Below are 18,553 nucleotides of genomic sequence, written 5' to 3'. Positions count from 1 at the left end.
GGGATAGTTTCCAGGTACAGTATATTACTTTTCTAAGCTAAGTCTGCCTTCTGGGATCCAATTGTGAACAGAATGTGTGAGTAAACTCTTTTTAAACTTTTATAGAAGACTGTGTTGTGTCTTATCTTTTTATGAGGGACTGAATGGGGAATTACCGAAAGGAAACTTATTATAGAGGCTTTAGCGAGCCTGAGCAAACGCATCCGCTGTACAAGTTTAAAAAGGGGAATATTACTCTGCTAAATTGTGGAACTTGTTAACACAAGTTGGAAAGGATATAATCAAACAATATATCTTCTCCTGCTTCCCTGAACATTCCCACAAAAACTACATCTATGAAGCTCCCTCTTCCAATCCACCTTTGTGGGCCAACTTAAATTAGGCTGAATGCTATAGGTCCTCCTCCCTAGCTATAGTCAACCAATACCTAACTTAGGGCTCCTGATTCCAGATTGCTGTTAGGGGTCATCACTATCAGGCATCTGCCAAAGTCCATACCACATTGGTGATAATCTCAAAAGCCCTCTAGTCCCTTCTCTCTCTCTTTCTCTTTTCTTGGAAGACCTAGGAGAACCAGCACTCTGGGAAGTAGAACTGATTGGGCTGAGAAAGACTATCAAGCTGATGAGCAGCACCAACAGTGTCAAAGGGGAGTAGAACCCCACCATAGCATGCATCCTGCCCATGTCCCTCCCCCAAAAACCTGGGGGGTTCATACCCACCTGCTGCCCAGCCCTAAGTACCAAAACATAACCTATCATTTAATGCAGGCATAGGAAAACTCCGGGCCCCCCAGATGTTTGGGACTACAATTCCCATCATCCCTGACCACTGGTCCTGTTAGCTAGGGATGATGGGAATTGTAGTCCCAAACATCTGGAGGGCTGGAGTTTGCCTATGCCTGGTTTAATGTGTCGCAGACTACTTCTTTAAAAGTGCTGACCACTGATACATCATCCTGCTACCTTCAAGGAGACATTTAGCAGCAGGCTCTGAGAAAAAAAGTCATAGCAAGCAATCTTGAATATGCTAAGCCCGGTCTACGCCAGGGAGTTGGATGAAAGCTGACAGGCGCCAAATTTAGCTGCTCCGACTCTCTGGCAGCAATTTGAGAGTCAGATGCATCCAGCCACATTCTCCAGAGGCATTTGCCCCAACTGTTTCTATGATGCTGCTAGACCCCAGAACCAGTCCCTCTGGAACAGCCCTCTGCTCAACGTCTACGTTTCAGCACAATTGCATCTTCCAGGGCTCCAGGGCTTGGCTTTTGCTCACTAATTATGTATCAGCCTTTGGCTGCTGTGCCAGGCATCTACAGTCATGCACACCTCAAGGTAGCTGCCCATCTAGAAGTAATTCTCTGGGTGCAAGTAGGACCGGGGGGAGAACTGCAGAGTTGCACACACATTTCCGCTGTAGGGAATGCAGGCCCCCCTCACCCCCACATTAAGAAAGGAGCTGTCAGAAAAGTGCTACGTGAGGTTCTCAGGATTCTTAGAGCCCCAGGTTGTCTCTTCCTTTCAGAGACCGCTGGTGGGAAATTTACCACTTGAGTTTAGATACCTTTCTTTTTCATAGTGTAACACTGCCTGCCAAAAGACCACACAGTTTCCTGTAGTATATTGGTTCCTTCCCTATAACCTTGCACTTCTTTCTCCGTCTCGGTCTCTCCCTTTCCTGGCTCACCACTGTGCTTACCACCCCAGACATGGTTCCATATCCTTCCCTGCTCCTTCCTCCTTCATTGGAATCCTTCTGTTCTATGACGTATTTTTTCCGTTTTCCTTTCCTTTCTTCTCATTCTGTCTTCATACTGCAAAGCCTCTACCGATTCATTCCCAGTCTCTGTTCCTAGAGCCTTGGGACCTTTTCTCACTGCTGCTGTTGCATCCTGATGTTTATGCAGATGCTGGGAGCATCTGGGGAATCTTCTCGCTTCACTGTCATCACATCACTTCCAGCCAGCCTGCTTCTTCATTGGGTTGGGCCAGAGGAGAAGCAATGTGGATGGCAGCGGTAGCCTCTTCATTTTCCCATCAGCTGCTATCAGGAGGTTCCTTGGGTAGAAACTGGAGTGGCTTTTTAAAGAAAAGTTAACCCAAAGTTTTTTTCCAGCTCATCAGAAACAAGGCACCAAAATTCTCTAATCTTTCTACATGTCCACCACATATGATACATGTCTCCATTAATTTCCCCACACTTACAACAGTTGTTTGCTATGTTTTTGTACATCTTTGATGGGAGAGAGCTTTGATGGGGTTAGATACCACCGATATTGCATCTTTAACATGTTTTCTTAAATGTTATAACATGCCGTAAACTTCATAGTTGTTTTCTAGAGGGTTTTCCCACTCATTCAGCATTATAGGGCGTCCAATATCTTGAGCCCATCTAATCATAACTGCCTTAACCTCCTCCTCCTTGACTTCCCAGTCAAGGAAGAGTTGGTACATCTTTGATATTATCTTCGTATTATTATTCACTATTTCCTTCTCAAATTTATAGGGTTCAATAGCAAATCCATTCTTCTTATACTGTTTAAATGTCTCATAGAGTTGATGATATTCCAGCCAGCCCGGTGATATTCCAGCCAGCTGTTGTGCGGATGCCATCGTACGGAAAGCTAGGAGGGAACATATCTGGGCAACAGTTCCTGAGATCCTGAAAGACTCCGCTGACACAGACTAGTCACTGAACTCCTCTTGACCCCGAATAACTATAATAGTTCTTTGCTAATAGCTGAGACATTATCTGGACAACAATAGCATTTACTGACTTTTGATTTGTGGGTTGTAAGGTCAGCAGATGATTCCTGCTCCCGCCTCTTGTTCAGTGACTGTCCCCTGACCCATTTCTGGCAGTATCATGTGAACCAATCTATATTTCCCATTTTAGGTGCATGGAGCTTCTGTCTGGCACATCCTTGTTATGTGTGGTCCCTAATTATCATTCCAAGGAGCTCAGGGAAGCGCACAGAGCTGTTCTGTTCTACCCTCACAACATTCCTTGCAAGGTAGAGATAGTGACTTGCCCAAGTGAGTTTTATAGGTGATCAGGAAATGGGATCTTGGCTTTCTCAGTTGAAACCCACGACTACTCTGATGTCTCACAGTCTGTTTCTAGACAGATTTATTTGGAACTGATCCCCCCTGACTCCAGTCCCATTTACTCCCTAGTTGCATGCTGTGCTTGTGATTGCCACCATAAAGCAATTGAAACAGTCAGTGGTCAAGCAGGCTCAAATAATGAGTTAACACCGAAAGGCCTCATCCAAGCAAGGCTAAATCATTAAGCCGAGATCTCTTATCTCTTCAAGCCCTGCTTGATCTACAGTCCACAAAGCCAATAATGTGTCACTCACCCTCATACCAAGTTCAATGTTTTCTCCCCCATAAACTTCCATTCCAGGGTCAAGAAGGCCGATCTCACCAAAGTACTCTCTGTCCACCACAAACGAACAACCAATCATGGCTGGTGTCCTGTTGATGAGGGGAAACAAGGACAAACGAAGGGTTCAAACAATGCGCCTCTGGAAGAGCAGCAGCAGCAGCAACAACAATTTATGCAATTTATATACGGCCCTTTATCAAAAGATCCTAGAGCGATGTACAACATTAAAAACACATTACAGAACATCAATGATAAAACAATATACTTCTTACTATGTTTTTACCTCCCCCCGGCACTTTCACAGGCTATTGATTAATAGCCATAGGCCTGGGTAAAGAGGAAAGTTTTTGCCTGGCTTCTAAAGACATGTAATGATGGTGCCAGACAAGCTTTTTTGGGGAGAGCATTCCACAATCGGGGAGCCACCACAGAAAAGGCCCGTTCTAAGACAGGAGGGGCATATTCACACAAACCCACGTCACACCATGTGATGTCAAAATGAACTTCATATCCATGCATCATATAATTTACATAATTTACATATAAACACACACGGAGCACTGTAACATGGCTCCCTCTCTCTCTAGCATCAGACAGCAAAGAGAAAGAACTAAGGACAATAGTCCCACTTCACGGAACACAGTAACACAAACATCCTGTCTCCGTCACTTCCCACTTTGTGGGGTCAAAACACACACCGTCATGTGAAAGACAACAATCCCATGACTGCAATCATGAAGCAGGAATTCTAACACCACCCACCCACTCACCCAGTCAATGTGAGGCAGCAAAAACCTAAGTCCAGATCTGAAAGCTACGGCTCAGGAGTAGATAATCTGCTTTGTAAGCAGGAGGTCTCAGGTTCAATCCAGGGGTGGGAAAGACAACCTGCCTAGAGAGCCACTGTCAGCCAGTTTAGATAATGGCACTGAGCTAGATGGCAGCTTCCTATATTCCATTGCAATGTCAAGAGAGTGCAGTCCTTCCCATGTCTATTCAGAAGGAAGTTAAATTGACTTGCTACAATGGAAGTGAGTTTAGGACAGGGGTCAGCAAACTTTTTCAGCAGGGGGCTGGTCCACTGTTCCTCAGACCTTGTGGGGGGGGCGGACTATATTTTGGGGAAAATATATGAATGAATTCCTATGCCCCACAAATAACCCAGAGATGCATTTTAAATAAAAGCACCCATTCTACTCATGTAAAAACACCAGGCAGGACCCACAAATAACACAGAGATACATTTTAAATAAAAGGGCATATTCTACTCATGTAAAAGCACACTGATTCCTGGACTGTCCGCGGGCTGGATTTAGAAGGTGATTGGGCTGGATCTGGCCCCCGGGCCTTAGTTTGCCTACCCATGGTTTAGAATAGAAGGTCCTGGCAGCTCCTTCAGAGGTTACAGCCTCTCCATCCAAATACAAGCCACTGTGATACAGTTGGGGAGAAAGCATTGCTGAGAAGAAGAGGACATGTTTTGCATATAGAAGGTCCTGGGTGCAATCTTTAGCATCCTTAGCTTTTTTGAAAGACAGATAGCAGGTGACAGGAGAGGATAGCTACCTGAGACCCAGACTGTGATTTGGTTTGTGTATTGTTTTGGAAAGCACAAGTTACATAGGTACATCAGCCCTTGAACTCAAACGGAATTCAATTTCTTCTCTATCCCTACTCTGAAGAGAGAGGCTCCAAAAGAGAACTACAAAATTACCAACACAGCCCTTGTAAACAGCCAGCCTTGGTTGGTCCAAAAACAATGAGAGCGTTAGAGTCCCATTACCCCTTTATTCAAGCAATGATTCAATTCATTCCTTTATTAGATGTTGGTTGTAAAACTTCCCCTAATGGAACTTTATTACCGCCTTAAAAAATAAAAAGAAGGAAAGAAAGAAAGAAAAGAACAGCAGCTTTCTTACCAGGGAAGTAATATTTTACCAACATGCAGCAAACATTCTAATCAATTTGCCTTGTGTTTAATAATAATAAAAAATGCACGGAGGACTGATAAATTGAATCAGAGATCCTCCTGCCAAGTCTATTGTGGCTTGTAATGACAATAAAAATAATAATGATCAAGCAAAGTTCTGAAATAAACTTCAATGCATACAAAAGGAAGCTGCAATCTGGCTCATCTTGCATGTTTATATCTGACGCCTGGTGTTGCTCCGGCTTGAAAATGGAGCACCAAAGAAAACCAGCAATACTCAGAGGAATTCAATGGGACTTACTCACAGGTAAGTATTTACAGAATTGCTGCCCAAGGCTGGAAGGCAGGGATAGAAACCTGTGGCCTCCAGATGTGGTAGAGTACCCCTCTTTTCACCCCTTCATGGATCACTGCCTTGCCGTGGTGAAGGGGCTTGAATAACTCAGAGAAGCTATGAACTACACTGTGCAGGGCACCCAAGATGGACAGGTCATAGTGGAGAGTTTTGACCAAACGTGATCCACCTGGAGCAGGAACCGGCAAGCCACTCCAGTATCCCTGCCAAGAAAACTCCATGGCTGGAGGAGACTCTTGCGAGTCCCATGGACTCCAAGAAGATCAAACCTCTCCATTCTGAAGGAAATCAGCCCTGAGTGCTCACTGGAAGCTCAGATCCTGAAGCTGAGGCTCCAATACTTTGGCTACCTCATGAGAAGAGAAGACTCCCTGGAAAAGACCCTGATGTTGGGAAAGATGGAGGGCACAAGGAGAAGGGGACGACAGAGGACGAGATGGTTGGACAGTGTTCTCGAAGCTACCAGCATGAGTTTGACCAAACTGCGGGAGGCAGTGGAAGACAGGAGTGTCTGGCATGCTCTGGTCCATGGGGTCACGAAGAGTTGGACATGACTGAACGACTAAATAACAACAACATCCCTCTTTTCAACCCTGACAACTGGCCATGCTGGCAAGGATTTTGCCTCTCATCATTACCCCTGCTCCAAGCCAAGCCTAAATCATTTTGGCTAAATCATTTTGTGAGTCATGGTTATCATGTTCCTCTGATTTCAGTAGGACTTAAACACAGCATTCACTGGGCTGAGGCCTGTCATTCTGCAAGCTGGGGTACTTGCTGCTGCTGCAGCAGTTGTGGATGATAATCCCCATTTGCAAAATGCCTTTCCTAGCAAGGGGTGTCTGCCTGCCTCATTATTGACTATTGACCATTATTGACATAATGACATAAAGAAGAAGTTGCTGTTGTTCCTAGTCTTTGGCCAAGCAGGAATTGTGAGCTTCTGTTTTCCCCTCCTTGGTGGTGGGGTATCCCATGAAAGGGATCCACAGGGAAGCACTTCTCTCCATAGATCCACATGGGGGCTGAGGGCCACTGGCTCCGGCGGGGGGGGCAGAGAGAAGGGGAGGGCATGGCTGGCACGCATCCTGGGGGCGAGGTGCACCACCTGTGGGGGTGTGATGCCCAGCATGGGGGTGTGTGGCACCTGCAATGGCACCCCACCAAGATTGTGCCACCGGGGCTGGTGTGCTCCCCCCGCACCTCTGTTCCTCTGCCAGTGGTGAGGGCCATAGCACTCCCTAATTTGGCTACCCAATGCCAAGTCAAACTCACCGTGGCATTGTTGTTGTGGCCTATTTTTAACCCCCCAAACATTGGATTTACCAATATGTCCTGATGGAGGTGGATTCGTGGTGCCTGGGCATACAAGGAAGGGCCAGAGCTCAGTGGTGCAGCACCCGCTTTGCATTCACAAGGTCCCATGTTCAATCTGGATCAAATTGCTTCCCCATCCCAAGAGGTGAAGGAAAACATGTCTGAGTCGGCATTGTCAAGGGTGATGGGGAAGTCAGAAGTGTCTACCTGCACAGCCATAATCAATCAAACAGAATCTATTTTGTTTATAATCACTCTTTCTCACCCAGCTGGTAGTGAGAGGAAGACAGATACAGGCAGCGAGAGAATGAAAGAGAGAGGGGGAAAGGTGATTAATGTTGGCCAAACTGCTTTTGGATAATCTGATGGGCTGGCCGATGGGTGCAGAGAGTTATCAAGAAGAGTATCAGCACGGGGACATCTAACGCTGGAACAATGAAATGGCTTTTGGTTTTGGCAGGGCTGGAGCTTTCCAAGTGCTACACTGCAAATGAATATTGTTGTACTGGGGCGGGGGAGAGATTGTGCAGTCAATCTGTGTAAATTACTTTAAGATGTTCTTCAGCGAGCACAGCTTGAGATCCTCTGGAGCAGTGGGAATGCTGCTGTCCAAGGTGGCAAAGACAAAAGTGGTGAGTTAGGGTTGCCCTTGTGCTATTGGTGACTTTGCATCTTCCCACAGTGGCAGGATACTGTCCCTGGGGAATAGGGACACTTGGAGGGTCTGATAATGTCCTCAAGGGATAATATACTTGGTCTTTATTAGTTCTTGAGTGTGAAGATATCAGCACACCTTGCTCTTGACAGACAGGGCGTGGGAATAGATGGATCATAGGTGTGATCTATTCTGACAGATCTTGTCTCCCTTAATGCCTTAATCTAATCTGACAATCCGGGAGGAGGGGGAAAATTGGCCTGCCATCTGTCTCTTTTGCTGCTCAAACACCGGTATGATTTTATTTCCCAGATGTCTTTACAGAGGAGGAGGAGGGGAGAGAAGTAACTTCTGATTAGAATCAAAGTGACACAAATCCACACCCGCACCACTGAAGTCAAAAGGATGTCAAGAGAGTCGGCAAGACGTCAACAAAGACTTAATATGCACCAAAAAAACAACAACTGAGTTTTCTCAGGCCATTGAAGCAGGGAGAGCTTGTGAGAGGATGGGCAGAAAAACGCCGTGTTTCACTGCAAACTCATTTCGATAAATTAGAGAATGTCAAAACACACTTTGCGGAGATGGCGGAATACTTGTGCGTGGCACCTTGATGGAGCATCACCTGCCTCGTTCTATGGTACATTAAGCAATCAGCGAGAAACGTATGGGTTGTTTTAACAGGCCACTACTGCTGGGATAAGGAGATAAAAATTCAAGGCAGAGGCGAGCCTGACTGGAGACAGGTGACTAATGGCTCCAGGAGGTGTTGATAATGGAATGCAACAGAGCAGTCCATCAATAGGCAGAGCAGGTGAGTGGGGAGGGAAGCAGCCCGATGGACAATTAGGCCTCCCCGTCTGGCCTCTGAGGCTGCTTTGGGTAAACCATTTATGGTGTATGATATCAGGTGTGCAGCAGCTAAAGATGCAGCTAGGGTGAAAGGTGGACTGTGGAGCTGGCAAAGTCCCAGCACTTGGGAACTGCTGACTAGCAGCTGATTGTTAGGCTTGCAAGTGCATGGCCTTGAATCAACTGATCACCAGGGTTTGCAAAGCATGGTGCAGGCTATCAATGACTACCAGCTATGGTGGTCATGTTCTATCTTTCCATCGAAGGCAGTAAGCCCCTGAATGCAAGTTACTAGGAATCACAGGTGGGGAGAGTTGCTGTTGCAGTCAGGTTGGCCACAGGCATGCGGTTAGCCACTATGAGAACAGGACTCTGGCCTAGATGGGCTGTTGGCTTGATTCAGCAGGCTTTTTTATGTTCTTCAAGTCTTATGCCACTGAGTGCCAAAGTCTGCGTGGCAGGGAGTGTGAACAAGGAATCCAGCACATCATGAGGGTCTGCCTGCTTAGCTTCACTCCCAGATCCTAGGGCTTTGTGAACTTCTGGCTTGACGTTTCGCAGTCAGGAATGAAAAGGGGATGGTTTTTTTGTGGGGGGGGGGAGTTACTACTTGGAGGCAAAAGTAGTGACAGCGCCTTCTCGGCAGTGGTACCCTCCCATCAGATGTCAAGGAGATAAAGAACTACACAACTTTTAGAAGATATCTGAAGGCACCCCTGTATCAGGAAGTTTTTAATGTTTGGTGGTTTATTATGTTTTTATATTTTGCTGGAAGCAGCCCTGAAAGGCTGGGAGAATCCAGTCAGATGGGTGGGGTATAAATAATAAAATGATTGTTTTTATTACCTCATTCGACTTCTTTTTTAAAAAGTTTTTGCTGTTCCACAAGTGGCACAGTGGAGTCACAGCTCCCTGCCCCTGCCCACCCTGTGCTTTTCAGCATGTTGCTACCGCATGATGTAAGCATGTTCCAAGGGCCATGCAATCACAGAATGGCAAGGTCTTAATGCTGGTGGTGGCCAAACCAAAAGAGGTGGTAGAGGAAGAAACACCACTAAACGGCATATATCCCTTGAAAATGTTGCTGACTTTCACTATCCACACACGCACACAAATCACCGAAATGCCTCCCCGTCGCTACTTCAATTCACAGTTTGTGAATATCGGGATTTCATCTCAGCCTAACTTCGCAAACTTTATCAATCATCAGCACCATCTGCCAATGTGCATGGTGATGTACAGAACAAATGCAACCCTCCATCCCAAGAAGCCTGCAATGTAAAAAAGAAGGCAATGAAGGGAGGAGTGTGGATAATGGAGGTACAGGTAAAATGGAAAATAGTACGTAGTCTGTGGCAACACAGAATCTCATTCAGGGGCCATTCAGAAGAGAAGAGTGTGTGTGTGTGTGTGTGTGTGTGTGTGTGTGTGTGTGTGAGAGAGAGAGAGAGAGAGAGAGAGAGAGAGAAACCAAAGATTAAGTTGGTGTAGTCTCCGCTTCCCTGGCCACTGGAATCAATAGCAAAACATTCCCAGTGCATAGATGTATCTCCACAGTGACAATGAAATAGTGGCTGCTCTTTGAAAGGGGAAGGAGAAAAGCTGGCCAGGTTTATCAAGGGACATTCAGATTTCCTGAGCAATTACCTGCCTGCACATTGAGGCTTCACAAAGAGCAGGAGGTCCCCGATAACAGACGTGCACCGCTTGAAGATAAATAAAATGAATGCTGTCGCGTCCCTCTGTTTCGCAGCGATAAGAGGAAAAGTAAGGCTAAAGCCCAATTTGCATCATTTATGAACCTTTGCTCAGGCGTAGGGTTGCCTCTAATGGGGAAAGGAGGAGGGAACCATATGTGTGAGAACACACACACACACGGACGGAGGGAGGGTGGTATGAAATGTCTGCAGCTCCTGAATTTGCAAACTATGAATCAGGTGAAGGGCCTTTGGAAGAGAAAAACAGCTGTCAGGAGGGGAGGAGCTTCACCCATTTCCACAGCCACTGCTTTCTTTCTGGATCTCCTCCCCCAGGCTGCTTTACCCCTTGAGATGAACATATATACGTGCATAGCTGCACTTTGGTCCACATATTGCTTCAGGGAGTACAAATGAGGTAGATGCACACTAAAAAGCAAAAAAAAAAACCTGTATGGATTTTGTCTCCAGTCCTATTGACTTCCCAGCCAAGATGTGAGTGGGACAGAGTGGCCAGGAGAAAGGTCCCAGAAGATAGGTTGCTTTTTGTGGGGTATGTGAGGAAGATGCCATCAGTGGGGCTCCCTTTTGTGTGAGCCCACATACTCATCATTGGTGCTTATTTCCTTCCTTCCTCTGTCCCTAAGCCACACAGCTGCTCAAAAGAAGGCAGGACAGGTGGAGGAAGCAGCTCCAGTTCCTGAGTCTTCTCACTGCATGGAGAGGGCAAGTGATCAGGCGGTAGGAATAGCGAATATGAGGGGGAAGGGCCATAGCTCAGTGGTAGATCATCTGTCTTCCATGCAGAAGGTCCCAGGTTCAATCCCTGGCACCTCCAGGTGGGACTGTGAATGTCCATGATCTGATACCCTGGAGAGCCACTGCCAGTCAGTGTAGACAACACTGAGCTAGCTAGACCACTGGCCTGACTCAGTATGAGGCAGTTTCTTAATGACAGTGTGGGCGATACTGAGCTACATGGACCACTGGACGGGCTTTGCCTAAGGCAGCTTCCTAGGTTCCTATGAGGATTACAACCAAGGGGCCCTAGGGGTCAGTGATGGGCCTTCTGAAGTAGTGCATACCTCAATAGGAACTCAGTAATGCCTGCTGGAAGTTTGGGTGCAACTCAGCTTGGACAAGAGGGATTTTGCATGGGTTAAGGCAGATAGAATATGGGGCCTCCAGATTCCTAGACTATCCTTGTACCTGTACTTTTAACCTCTTGAGCTGACCTCTGTATCTGATATTAGACTGATATGGTTGCATTCTTTTACAGCTTACTGCTCCTCTCACACTTTTCTCTTGGACCTTAATATGAGAGGTCAACTTGGAGCTAGTATGGCTGCCTTTGTTCTTCTCCAGATTGGCTAGTTAGGTTAGAAACTTTTCTATCCAACGTATGTATTTCCTACTACAAACTACTTCATTGTTTTCTTACTCTGCAAGCATATATCTGTGTGGGATTACAACAAGTCGACTCTTTCGCTCAGTTGGTTAGAGTGTAGTGCTGATAACGCCAGGGTTACAGGTTTGATCCCTTTGGGGACTGGATCAGATGATCCTCAGTGTCCCTTCCAACTCTACAATACTATGATCCTACAATTCTTTAACCAAGATTCACTAGCAAAAATGCCTCTCACTCTGTATACGACAGGGTTCCAACCGTTAACTGGACCCAGTTATCCCAATAATGCCTAGACAGAATGCTGCCCTAACACCAGCTCTGAAAGTTGCACAAGGACTCGGCCAACTCAGAACAGTGGTGTGTGGTTGATGCATCTGATGGTGTGGCTTAAATTCCTCAAGGCACACAACATCCCCTCTCACAGCATGCAGTGTTGTTTTTGTGGGGGGTGGTCACCAAAATCAGGCCATGGGATTAAGGAACTTTCAACAGTAAAGCAGCAATGGCATGAAATTGCAGAAAGTCACCTGATGGGTGCAGACTCGTCCCCCTTGTCCAGCCAGTCTTGCGGTGGGATTATGTACATACACCAGAGTCCCCAGTTGTAGCCATGAGCTGCATTGGCATATTGCTGCACTTCAAACGTGTTGTACTTTATGTTGTCAATAGCTGGAAGGATGATCCGTTTCCTGTCTTCTTTGATGCGGGTAAGTGCCGGCTCCACCCTGTAAACAAACAATATTTGTTCCTGTTTTTCTTTTTCTTTTTAAGAAGAGTATTTTGTTGAGAATAAATAGAACCGAAATTAATGCTGCCAATTCACCCCCATACGGAATATTGATGGCCACCAACTTGAAAGGTTTTACAAGAGGATTAGACAAATTCATGGAGCAAAGAGGTTATCAGTGGCTTTGTTCTTCCTCTACTTTTGGAGACACTATGCGCGGGTGGCGCTGTGGGTAAAAGCCTCAGCGCCTAGGGCTTGCCGATCGAAAGGTCGGCGGTTCGAATCCCCGCGGCGGGGTGCGCTCCCGCTGCTCGGTCCCAGCGCCTGCCAACCTAGCAGTTCGAAAGCACCCCCGGGTGCAAGTAGATAAATAGGGACCGCTTACCAGCGGGAAGGTAAACAGCGTTTCCGTGTGCTGTGCTGGCTCGCCAGATGCAGCTTTGTCACGCTGGCCACGTGACCCGGAAGTGTCTCCGGACAGTGCTGGCCCCCGGCCTCTTGAGTGAGATGGGCGCACAAACCCCAGAGTCTGTCAAGACTGGCCCGTTCGGGCAGGGGTACCTTTACCTTTACCTTTATGCCTCAAAACACCTATTGCTGGGGATCACAAGTGGGGAGAGGGCAGCTGTGCTCAGAGCCTACTTGCTGGCTTCCCCTGGGCATCTGGCTGGCTGCTATGGAACAAGATGCTGGATTAGATTATCAATAACCTTATCCAGCAGCCTCTTCTTATGTTCTCTTGAAGTCAACTGTTATTTCTTAAAAAAATAAGTGAACAAATCAGTCTTGAATATATCCATGAACAGGGCTGTTGGGCATGAGCAGGGAACCTGTGGATATCCAGATGTTCATAGAATCATAGAATTGTAGAATTGGAAGGGGCCTTGAGGATCATGTTGGACACCAACTCCTAAGAACATAGGAAGGACCTTCTATGATCAGGCCAATGACCCATCTAGTCCAGCATCCTGTTCTCACAGTGGCCAACCCGATGACTGTGGGAAATTCACAAGCAGAATATGAGTGCAAGAGCAGGCTCGCCTCCTGTGGTTTCCAGCAACTGGGATTCAGAAGCACTACTGCCACCAATTCCCATCAGTCCCAAGCCTCATGGCCAGTGGTCAGATGATGGAGCACAGCCATGTTGCAAGGACTACAGATCCACCAACCCTGCTTTAGGACTTTGTAAGAATCTCAACCCATCCCACCACTGAGATTTGAAACAGCACCCCTGAACCCTTTCATTCATTTGCAGCGAGGTGCTGCATGGCCAACAAACACCTATAGGGTGTATGGGGAGGGGCAGTAGGCTATGCATCCCATCATATCAAGAGCCAAGAGCCATCTAGATGTGGCTGGACTACAACTTCCAGCATCCTTGATCATCATGCTGGCTGGGGCTGGGGCCAACATCATTTGGAGGACCACAGATTTCCCTTTCGTGCTCCAAGCCATGCTTGGACTGGGTCCTTCAGAAAGGTGGGCAAGGCAGCTTCTTATATGATATACAGAAGAGCCTCTGGTTTCTGGTGTATCAAGTCATTAGCTTAAGGAATGCACCTGTACTTATCCTCCAGCATTTCACAGAAGAAAACAGGATACATTCACCTTGCATCACTCCTGCCCTTGTAGGGAAGATCACTATCTGACCCTTCAGAACATAATGCATTGCTGAAGGCTCTGCTCTTGCCTGTCACTTGCTATCTTCACATACTCTGCAAATGCCTGCCCTCCCCTGGTCTGAAAAGCCAACATGGTGTTTATTCTTTTGGTTAAAGAATTCAGCAGGGAAAACTGCTACAACAAATTGTCTAAGAAGACATAACCAACAAAAGTAAATATACCAATATGTCCAATGAGTGAAATGGCAAGTGGTGCACTGCATACCAATTTAGTATTTACATCAAGGATGGGGCAGTTCTAGCCTGTGGGTCAAACTTGGCCTTCCATGCCTCCCCATTTTGCCTGCAAGAACAAAACCATGCTCACCTGTCCCACACCTGATGTACCGGTAATATGTGGTGTTAGGTGTGGGACACATATATTCATGGTGGCAGAAAGCAGTCAGTTAACACATGGTGGTGGGGACTGGCTGGTACACTCAGACTCTGCAGGAAGTAGGGCTGAACCCCCATTCATGAGCTAATATGCAGAAAGTTCAAATCTACTTGGTTCAGGCATGCAAACCAGTCCCCATTCCTGAGCCCTGCAGGAAGCAAGATTGAACCTTAGTTCCTCAGCAGATGAGCAGGGAATTCAATCCTTCTTGATTTGGGCACATCAGCCAGCTCCTGCTCCTGCACCCTGAAAAAGCAGGATTGAACCCTTGTGTATCACCCGATATGCAGTTTGTTGAATATTGATCAGGCAATGTCTCTCCTCACCACCACCAAGGGTCAACTTCAACAGGTGTTATAAAAGGCAAGATGAACCCACCCAACCACCACCACTCAGAGATGTAACTTCCAGAGGACTGGGGATGCAGTTAAATGTTGCTGGATGGCAACTCTTAAAGAGAGGCACTGTGGAATAATGGTTAGAGTGTTGGGCTAGGACCAAGAAGACCAGATGTATCTCTGAATGTCAGTAGCTGAGAAACAGCAGCGGGAATGGACTGTTGTCCCTCTGTCCTTCTTGTGGGCTTCCCAGAGGCCAATGAGGGAAACATGATGTTGGACTAGCTAGGTTTTTGGTGTGAACCAGCAGGATCCTTCTGACATTCTTATCCAGGTTCAAATCCCCATTCATCCATGTAACTCACTGGACAATCTGAGGCTGGTCAAAATTGCTTAGCCTAACTTACTTTACAAGGATGTGGAGGGGTGGGGTGGGGCGGACCATGTATGAACATCTTGGAGGAAGTGTGGAAGATAATGGATGACAATTCTAGCAGCTTGTACTAACCATGTTTGAACAAGGCAAAAGCAAAAACATAGGAAAGCAATTTACCAGAGTCCAGTAATAGCAAAGAGGAATTGTCCCTAACAAATAGGAGCAGTCAGAGCACAAACATCTGCAGGAGCACATTGCTCAAATCAAAACACTCAAGGGCCAAACTGCTCCACCCCCACCATGGTATAGATAAGAGATATCTGTTCAATGCTCTCTCTTCTCTTCTCTCTCCATAGTGCATTAGTCAAAAGGTGCCAGTTTGTGGAATCTTAATCTTACCCACATGGCCTAGAGAAGGAGACCTTCTTTTTAAATAACAACAACAACAACCAGCTTGTGCTATTTAGACAAGATTAAAATTATGAGAAAGCTGGTTGTTGGAGAATGACAGGGGATTCCAAGGAGAAGAGCTGGATATTCTCCAAGAAATCAAAACACAATTCAGCTAAGAGGCTCCCTACTTCTCAAGCAGAAACGGCTTGTTGTGCTGCAGGCATCTGTGGGAGAGGCAAACTCTCTCTCTCTCTCTCTCTCTCTCTCTCTCTCTCTCTCTCTCTCACACACACACACACACACACACACACACACACACACAAACACACTTACATGGCAATGCCACAACTGTCATTTCTCCTGGTTCTATCAGCAGGTTTTTGTGTCTCCATTAGTCAAGTAAGTGGGAATAATCCATGCAGACCTAAATAACAATTGCTGTCTGCAACAGACACACACACACACACACACACACACATGTTGCTTTGTTTTGGCCTGCTATGTCAAGCATCTGAATACCAAGCAACAGATGTAGGCGTCATTAGTGACACACTGTTAATTTGTTTACCTGGCAGAGAAGGACTTGGCTGCTGTGATTCACTTGTTATAGAAGGGTGAATTGAGGAGTCACCTTGGGGTATTTCATTGCCAAGTGACAACCACCTCAGGGAACAGCCCTCAGGGGGCTGTCACTGAAAGAAGAGGGGGTCTTTGTATTGTCATTGTAGCAATACAGATCAGAGAGTCTTGAAGGTAAATAGCATTGCATGCAATAAGTCATTGTGACAAGTGTCTTCTCTAGTGCGGACAACCCATTTAGGAGGGATGGCTACATCACAGATCGTAATACTGTGGGATAGAGCAGTGTTTCCCAACCTTGGACCTCCAGCTGTTTTTGGACTACAACTCCCATCATCCCTAGCTAGCAAGACCAGTGGTCAGGGATGATGGGAATTGTAGTTCAAAAACAGCTGGAGGCCCAAGGTTGGGAAACACTGGGATAGAGGATAAATTGGTTCAGTTCACATTTTAAATCCAACTGATCTACTTAGATGGTCCTGAACTCAAATGCAGACCAGAACACAGCTACCAGCTGGCTGATGTGCTTCTCTCTGAGTTTTGTGATGAAGTCTTGGTTTTGGAAAGCATACCCAAAAATTCATATTTAACAAGAAAAATGTATATTTTATGGGGAAATGCATTTGAGAAGGACACAGAATGCATATTTTAGGGAGAGAATATGTACATAATGTGTGGTTTTTTTCAGTTAGCAAAAAATAATGATGGAATGGACCTACAATTAACCGTATGTGAAACTGATATGGAATGGAAAAGGGTTCATCAGTACATCCCAATAGCACTTCGTTGTTGTTGTTTTTTAAAAAATCCCTGCTAGATATGAATACACATGGATGGTCAATATTGCAGGAACATAGGAAGCTTCCATATATCAAACCAGATCATTGGTCCATTGAGCTCAGTGTTGTTTACACTGGCTGGCAGTGACTACCCAGGGTTTCAGACAAAGGACATTTCAAGAGCTACCTGGAGATGCCAGGTTTTGAACCTGGGACCTCCTGCATGAGCTGCTGCTTTACAGCTCAGACAAAGGCAGCCAGAACATCTCCCTTTGGCCTGTCCCTCACCTCTGTGATAGGAGGGCAGTCTAGACAATCATGGCAGAGACCTCTTGTGACAGTGCACACAGTCCAATGTCATTCATAGTAACTTCCTCCTGCCTATTTCTTCTGTTGTAAACTGCCCTGTGATCTTTGGGCAAAGGCTGTTTTATCAATTTAATAAACAACAACAATAGTATTAGGATGAGAGCTCCCGATATATGAACAGACTGTAAAATTAGGAATGGCTGGAAAGCCTAGCTTACTCTCACAGTGTTGGGGATTCTTTGCTTGTCAGGCATTTGTGTCCTCTTTTGTAAAAATTTGATTAACATAAAGCAATACCCAGGGTGGAGTTCACTTGGGTACCATGAGAAATTAATGCAACACCCTTTCCTCAAAAGCAGTTGCGCCATGATGCCTGTTTCAAAAAGGAGATGCCTAAAATCTTTTATCAAAGGATCCCTTGCAGAGGCCTGGTGGAGCTGTCATGTTGGATACTGCCAAACCACCCCCATTTCCTTATTACAGCTGACTACGGCGCTCTAAGGCCGCTAGTTTGTCCTCCTCCTGCACATACTTTCCATAGCTCCATAGCAACTCCATAAATCATCTTGCTTGAGTTATGCAGCTTCCTGTACAAGAGAGATCAGATTTCCTTATGGGAGAACAATGACGATATCAGTAGGGCTGTTTGTGCTTTAGCAGTCCTTCTGAAGTGGGGAGTGGGGGCGGGCGGCGACGATCAGGGAATCGTGCCCACTTCCAAATAAAGTCTTAACAATGTGGTGTGAGTGTCCTCCCAGCACTGTCCCCAGATAGCTATGGAATTCAGCAATGAGAGGATGACATAAGGGTTAGGGTGCTGGACTAGGACCTGGGAGATCAGTGTTTACGTCCCCACTCAGTCATGGAGCTTGATGGGTGAACTTGGGCCAGTCTGAGGACCAGACAAGCTTGGAAGACACCATTCAGTCTCCAGGTGTGAGGTTCCCCACCCCTCCATTAGAACATCAATTATCGTACTGGACACCAAGTACTTCTGGCTTCAAACTAAAGAGCTAAACCGTTCCCAATGATGAGCTGTGTTTGAAAACTTCCATTCCCACTTTCTCGGAAGCCTGAACTGTGAAATTTCACAGATACAGAAATGGCAAGCGAAGATTCCCCCGGGTTTGTGAAAGAATGAGATCATGTCACCACTTTTATTTTCCATCTGGATAGAATACTAAAATGGAAGCACACGGGAAACGATGACACAGTCAAAGCCTTTGAGGAGGGGAGCAGCACCTGTGCCATGCCAAAGTCAGCTGTTCTGCCATGACCCCACAGGGTACAAATATAAATGGAAGATACTTTTATAAGAAAGAAATATCAGAGGTCTTCCAGAGAATTGAAGAGAAACCATTGGAGAATTTATCCCCACTCCCTGGGAAAT

At 46.2% G+C, this 18,553-nt stretch overlaps 1 protein-coding gene across 2 annotated transcripts in view; it reads right to left on the bottom strand.

Annotated features, from left to right (window-relative positions):
- The window catches only part of GALNT9 (polypeptide N-acetylgalactosaminyltransferase 9), a 199,451-nt gene that overhangs the window by 98,086 nt on the left and 82,812 nt on the right, over positions 1–18,553 (bottom strand). For both annotated transcript variants that reach the window (XM_083476454.1, XM_083476455.1), the window contains 2 exons: positions 12,132–12,329; positions 3,362–3,479 (listed from right to left, as the gene is read on the bottom strand). In XM_083476454.1, the coding sequence (XP_083332580.1) occupies positions 3,362–3,479; positions 12,132–12,329 (316 nt within the window). The remainder of the gene's footprint in view (positions 1–3,361; positions 3,480–12,131; positions 12,330–18,553) is intronic.

Source organism: Podarcis liolepis, assembly GCF_965112155.1.
Source record: "Podarcis liolepis genome assembly, chromosome: 15".
Lineage (NCBI taxonomy): Eukaryota > Metazoa > Chordata > Lepidosauria > Squamata > Lacertidae > Podarcis > Podarcis liolepis.
This window is presented reverse-complemented; position numbering and strand designations above follow the sequence as displayed.